This window comes from Solanum verrucosum, unplaced genomic scaffold, assembly GCF_900185275.1.
Source record: "Solanum verrucosum unplaced genomic scaffold, falcon-dt-bn FXZP01000276.1, whole genome shotgun sequence".
NCBI lineage: Eukaryota > Viridiplantae > Streptophyta > Magnoliopsida > Solanales > Solanaceae > Solanum > Solanum verrucosum.
The window spans coordinates 517,993-525,312 of record NW_026019946.1 but is presented as its reverse complement, the minus strand read 5'-3'; the positions used below and the strand labels follow the sequence as shown (position 1 = coordinate 525,312).

Genomic DNA, 7,320 nt, shown 5'->3' with positions numbered 1-7,320 from the left:
GGACAAATTCACACTGAAATAAACATGGTTGGCGTGTGAGTGAACGAACCCAACGCTGTGTGAACTCACATACCTCGTAGGATCAAATCCTTGGCGAAATCCGTAATCAATTCCTCAAGAAATCGACGAATCTAGACCTTTTCTTCTCCTTTTGAGTTTTGAGTTTTTTCTCTAAAAACCCTAGTGTGATTTTGCAATTGTGTAAACTAAACCAATTTAGCTTAGACCCCAATTTAATTACTACAAACGAATTAAATTAATTGCATATGGAAAAGACCAAAATACCCCTTTAAAATCCGGTAATCTTTCTTGTTCTAGGCACCCCCAATTTCGAACGGGCATATCTCCCTCATACGAGCTTGAAAATTAGCAAACTCGGCGGCATTGGAAATATAATTCAAAGACCTTTCATTCTATATCTTATGGCACACCTAACTCATCTTGTACTAATATCTAACATAACTCTTGTCCCAAAACTCATACTTAACATAACTCTTGCCAAATTTCAGATTTTCATACTTTCCAAAAATGGTTCTTTCTAATTCTAGCTCTTTCATTTAGCGAAGCGTTACACTAAATTTTGGGTATATTTCTTACCTTCACACTTCTATTATATCTATGAAAGCTTTGAGTTTTAAGACTTGATGTTGCTAATGTTATTATTTATGTATGATAGTTTGATATTAATTTCGGTGGAGGGTTGGCATACCTACCAATGGCATAGTGCAAGTGCCATCATGCCTTAAGATTTTGAGTCATCACACTTTTTATTTGTGAAAAAGAATCATTCTTCTTTAGTAATTCTCATCCCATATTAAAAACTTACTTCAATCGGTATATTATTGTCAATCTTTAACGAAAAAATATTATAATTAATCAGAAGTACTCATATATTTTCCTACGCCATGCTTGACGTAAACTTTTTTATCTATCGAAATATTGAAATATGATGCAAAAATGTTTTCTAAGGATATACTAACGTCTTTTGTAAAGCATATTTTTAATAAGCATTTTCTACCAAATATGCCCATGTAAAAAGTTAATTGTTTTGTTTTCTATCTCCAAAAATAATCATGGAATATGACCTGTCCAATTTCAATTTGAATATTAATATTTTTCATCTTTTTAAGGAAAAAAATTAATAATTTCCTTAAAATCAGATTACACTAATCAAATTATTTAAAATTTGGAACCTAAATTATGAAAGTTCTTAATTTGATTGCATTGACAATTCTTGTTTGACAACTATAAAAGCCACACATCTCTTCAAGTTTTATATTCTACTCCAAAAGAAAGTATTTTTATAGTTTGAGCATCAAATATGGCTACAAAAAGGCTCAGAGATACTAGGAACTACAGTGAAAATGTGAGAAACTCTATCTTAGAAAGAAGAGAAACAAGTTTGTTCAAGAAAGCAGAAGAGCTTTCTATTTTGTGTGACGTAGAAGTCGCCATAATTATTTTTATGCCAGGAAAAATCCATCCCATTGCTTGGAAATCCACAAGTCTGGCTCAGGATGTCTTGACGAGGTATTTAAGTTTTATTGAGTTCAAAAGGCTTGAAAAGTTGGTCACACATGAAGGCTATCTTCAAAAGAAAGTTGATAAGAAAGAAGAACATATTAGCAAATTAGAGAAAATGAATGAGGCAAGGAAATGGAAATCCTCTTCAACCAACTAGTGGAGGGAAAAAGTATTGATGAACTTGATGCTAGAGAAATGAAAGGTTTGTTAAAGGTGTTTGCTGCAAAAATGGCTAAACTTGATGAAAGAAAGAAAGAACTAAACCAGCTTCCAAATCCTTCATCCAACAAAGAAAATATTACCTTATCAGCAAGTCCAATGGAAGAGTCATTCAATGACCCATGGTTTATTCACACTATAGCTACATTAGGGGATGGAAGCGGTATAGAGCATGCACCAAAAGAAGGCAATGACATCAATGTTGAAGATGATGGGCATTCCAAGGACCTCGATTGAGAATGTAATAATTATAATGTTCTATCATTGTTTCTTCATGTTCTTTTTTCATAGTGTGTGTCTTAATTTGTTGCATCTTTCTTTCCATTTCATGTTATTGTACTTTTTATTTCAATAATTTATGAACATTATTCTATTTTGTTGGAAAAATGAACTAATATTGTTCGGTTAATAAGTTACTTTTATAAAAAAAAAAAAAAAATTGGACTAAATTGAATCTTTATTTTTAGCCGTACATATTTTATTTTTCTTAAGTTTAGCAACATATGTTATTTGATACAAAAGATACTTCGTGTGTGTTAAAATTTAGGAATCTCTACCCTATATATTGTATCCTATTCAAATTCATCAAAGAAAAGTCTCAAACTTTATAAACTTCCCGAAATCATAAATTTTGTCTTTAGTAGATAATCAATGCATACTTGATGAATTATCGATATAAAATTAGTCTATCTTAAATTACAATGTATATTTATGTATTCATCATCCCATAATTATTAGATTTTTCCTATTTCTCTTAGCTTTTGGAATAAATGAATAAATTGGATTTCAGGATCTTTTTGTGGGGGAGGAATGGTGATTTGAAAATGATAAGGATTGACAGCAATGCGATATGAAGGGGCAGGGATTCCCATGGGGGATTTCTACAATTTTGAGTGATATTTTATGTTTAAAGTCAATTGGTATAGTGGAGAAAAGACTTGGGGCATTTTGGGGATCGACTCAAAGGGTATTTTTAGGCTAATGGTAATTTATGGTTATACCTTGCAATCTTGTTGTGCCAACCAATCATTTGTGTTATTAGTAGTAATAGACAACCAATTATTATCTAAGAGAACAATATCTAAAATAAAATACACTTATTAGTAATGTGTGGTAACTAAGTGAAGATAAAAACATAGAGAAAGTAGGTAATCAACACATATACTAGAGGGATGCGATACTAGTAGAGGAGGGGGGGGGGGGGATGCGATACTAGTAGAGGAGGGGGGGGGGGGATGCAATACTAGATAGTATGGATCATATAATAGACTTGAAGCTTTGGAACCATAACTTGTTTGGAGAAAAAACTTAAAGAGAGAAGAAATTGATTTTGGGAGAGTTCTGAGAGAATAAGGGGTTAAGGTTTTTAGGAATCACATAAATCCACTTAGAATATGCCAAAGCAATGTAGTTTAGGAATTAAAAGAGTGAGAAAATACTAAAACAACCCTCATTAAAATTTGTCGGATTGTCATCCATTTACGGACCATAGTTCCTTCTACGGACCGTAGGTTCCTGCTCTTAGAAGACAGACTGAGAAACTGAGTTTTTGATCTTTCAAACCGTGAATCCAAACAACGACCCATAGTCCATTATAAGATTCACACTATCTAGCCACAAAAGGAATATACTAGAATGCATAGTCATTGAGGTTTGCTCAGCTACGAGACACTTTCTACAGATTGTAGATCCAACTATATATGACTCGCAAACAAGCCTCATAGAATTCAAAGTTTTGCTTGAGTCCTTCTATGACTCATAAAACATTCCACGACCTATAATCCTTCTCATCATGTTCAAGTCAAATTTCCAAGTTTCTAAAGTTGTTCCACGAGTTAGGTTTACGACCTGAGAACCAAGTATGATCAGTAAATTCATTCGTAATCACTAACATAATTTTCTTGATTTCTAAAGTCTCATTTATGAACCCTTTCCACGAACTGTAATCCCTTTTGTGACCCATAAACCTTGTCCGTAAATCTTAAAAATCTGCATACTTCAGATTTTTAGTGCTACCAATTTCCTGATCTGTACTGAGAGACTTCTGCGGTGTTACAAGAAGTGGCACCGTGGTGCGCCGACCATCACACCCTTGGAATGAATTTTCATTCTCTGAAGTTTTGTGATAGCCATGGCGTGGGAATCATTTTGGAGTGCCTCCCCTGCACCACAAAGTGCTTCCTTTCCCTGTCAAATCATGCTTCTCGCCCATAATTCTTGGTATTTGTTTCTTTTATCAATTCGGGTCGATTCTTGCGATAATTTGATATGAAACGTGTCTAATAACACATATTAGCTTATCCGCATAAATTATGCTCAAAACATATGAATTTACGTGAATTAACTCTCAAAACTAAGCTAAAACAAAATGCAGATGACGAGGCAAGAAGCCCCCGCAAATGCAATTCAATAGCGAATGTCCTTTCTACCTAAGCTGGTGACTTTCCTAAGCCATTCATTGCATAGTACTTGGATGTATAAATACGCCGAAGATCAACAACAATTAGTGGAAAACCAAGTCAAATTATGATTGAATTTTTGGCAAGCCTTGAACCAAATCTAACTTGGATTAGAGAATTGGAAGACAACGACTTACTCCTATATATATAAAATTAACAAGACAACCAACCTTTGGAGTTTGACCACATCCAAAGATAAAAGTCCTCAGAGTATTCTCAGTTCTACAATATGGATCTCGAAGAAGAAGTTGTTGCTGCAACAGAGACCTGTTCTTATCAAATTTTATCTATACAAATCTTTAATTTGTAATAGCTAGTCTCTTGGTGTGGTTCCAAGAAAAAGGTATTGATATTCTAACAATCTATAATTGATACTTAGGGGTCGTTTGGTTGGGAACAAGTTATCCTGGGATAACGTATAGCATAATTAAGAATGACTATATGGTAAATTCAGGTGAACTAGTATACCACCATATGGGTGCAAATCGATCGAATCATTCATACATGTACACATACATAAATACGTGAACAGTTACCTCTTACTAGAATCGTCAATAACAATTTAAAAATCAAACACTTCTAATACAGAAATATGAGCAAAAACTGTTCTCTTGTCATATAAATATCAGAAAAACAATACCAAAAGCAACACCCCCATAAAAGTTGTGGCAAAACTGTAAACTAGTGATAGTTTACGGTTTATCTGGCTGCTACTAGTTTCATCGCGATCAGCTGATTGTGATGGTGCTAATGCAGGACATGGCAGACCTTGCTGTGTACCTTTGCACACACTGGCAAAAAGACCAGTTGGGTAATGTCCGTGCTGATCGATGTAGCCGTTCATTACAGAGATACAATCATTTGATTGATTATTCAGACTTTCGACGAAAGGACAAGCGAACTGTAAAAAAGCATCGCAACATTGTTTGGCTGGGTATTGTGGTGGCTTGCATTGGCTAGTGATCATAGTGTAGTTCTGAAACTCAAAGCTAACAGGACAAGCTGCATTGAGTAATAAAGGTAAAGGAAAACTCAAACTATCTTTCAAGTTAGTTTGTAAAGTGACCAATTACATATTGCATCAAGTCTATGCATCTAAGAAGAAGCATTCAATGAATTTCCACGTCTATGTTGCTCGGACTCTTCAAAAATGTCATAAGGTGAGTATCGAATTCTTCAAAAGTAATGCATTTTTGAAGGATCCGATATAGATGCGGTAATATTTTTGGAGAGTCTGAGCAACTTAGTCTTAGCTCAAGTGAATTAATCCCTCTATTTCATATTACTTGACCCTTGTTGACTTGGCACAACTTTACTTAGAGGTGTATTTTACTAAACTAATCTAATTAATAATGGTTTGGAACTTTCAATTTGACTACCACTATTTTATGTAGTTATTATTTAATACTAAGGATAACATGGAAAAGAAGTAGTAAAACTCTTTTATGTAGTTATTATTTAATACTAAGGATAACATGGAAAAGAAGTAGTAAAACTCTTTTGATTTGCTTAAATGAACAAATAACGTAAAACATCTATTTTTAGTATAGAGGCCAGGTAAAATGAAACCGAAGGAATATATTTGTGGAAAGGACATAATACATAAGCAAACATTCAAACTTGGCCTCAACTGGCGAGTAAACACTCCTACTTTGAACATGCACATCTAGACATCTCAACTCGTCTCCATTGTAAATTAGTTGAACACTCCAACTTACAAAATGATCATCTAGACACCTCAAATATTTGTGTCACATCGGGTGTCCATGAGATATAGTGAAGATGAATTGAAGTGTTTAGTTGTCAGTTCACACCAAATTGAAGTGTCTAGATGTGTACTATAAAAGTTAGAGTGCCTTCTTGCCAACTAAGGTCAAATTTGAGTGTTTGGTTATGTATTTTGCCTTGTGGAAATCCAGGAGTATGGGTATAGTTTATTCCCTTGTCCAAAATTAGTTCTGATTTCCTTCTATCCAAGACTGCAACCAAATATCCCAAAGTATGCTCCGCTAAGGGCAAAATGACATAACTTGAGTACTAGGGGTCGTTTGGTTGGAAACAAGTTATCTCAAGATTAATTATTTCGGAATATAAGTTATTTCATCTTGCATATGAGATAATATAATTCATCACTAAGATATAAATGGTGGAATGAATAGCCAGAATTGCCTAATACCTCCAATCAAATGCAAAATAAAAATATCTAAATAATTAAAATTACCATATTTATTAAGTACTGAGACGTATCACTTAGTCACGAGAGATTCCGCAGTTCAACACAAAAAGAATGTATACCAAAACTAGACTCAACAAATTAACAAATCTCCACCTTAAATTTTGAAAGGGAAACCCCCTTTTCCTTCCCCAAATAAAAGGAAAACTTCACACAAAGAGACATAAAAATATGAGATACCAAGAATATCTCTACAACAAATCATCAAAATTCAATAAAATCATATTTTATTAAAATACACAAAAAGTAGCATGGAGATTACCATCCTTAGCTTGAAGAAGATTTCTCCCAGTTGAAATTGGGTACACAAAAATTGTATCTGTGGCAAAAAGAAAAAACATAATTTGGTAACTAACATAGAATGCACTAAAAGCAAAAACAACACTAATTATAATAATAATAAAAAAGAAGATTTAGTGCAGAAAAAGAAAAAAAAACCTGATATAGAAGTTGAAGTCAAAGCCCCCTGCAGAAGAGAGAAAAAGAAAAGTAGAATAAAACAAGAGCTATAATGTCTCCACTCCATTATTGTCTTTAACTTTCACAAGAGGGGTTTCTCCTTATCTATTTAAATAATAATGATAAGAAAAAATAGATAGATATAGAGCTCACATTCAATTTTCATCTCATTAATTGTTGGATAAGAGACAAATGTTTTCTAGACTAATAATCGAAATATCAGAGACACATCTTAACTAAATTAAGGTATTATTATCTTTTGATTTATTTATTTTTAATTTTGTACACCTTTTTGGTTTACGTAGCATTCAAACATCTCTCACGCACCTCAACTATTTGAAGTCACGGAGTGTGTCACGTAAGCCAGAAGGTGTACAAAATTAAAAAAAATAAGTTCGAGGGGTTATATAAGCTTAGTTTAGTTAA

General features: G+C 33.4%; 1 protein-coding gene and 1 pseudogene across 1 annotated transcript; one reads left to right on the top strand and one right to left on the bottom strand.

Annotated features, from left to right (window-relative positions):
- The first annotated feature begins 1,321 nt into the window (after positions 1-1,321).
- On the top strand, positions 1,322-2,075 carry LOC125810184 (MADS-box transcription factor PHERES 2-like; annotated as a pseudogene).
- A 2,640-nt stretch (positions 2,076-4,715) lies between these two features.
- LOC125809663 (GPI-anchored protein LORELEI-like) lies at positions 4,716-7,008 on the bottom strand. The gene is made up of 3 exons (XM_049489258.1): positions 6,874-7,008; positions 6,698-6,754; positions 4,716-5,204 (listed from the first exon to the last, which is right to left on the bottom strand). The coding sequence occupies exons 1-3, from the start codon at positions 6,959-6,961 to the stop codon at positions 4,828-4,830; spliced, it is 522 nt and encodes a 173-aa protein (XP_049345215.1). The 5' UTR covers positions 6,962-7,008; the 3' UTR covers positions 4,716-4,827.
- Between the last annotated feature and the right edge of the window lie 312 nt (positions 7,009-7,320).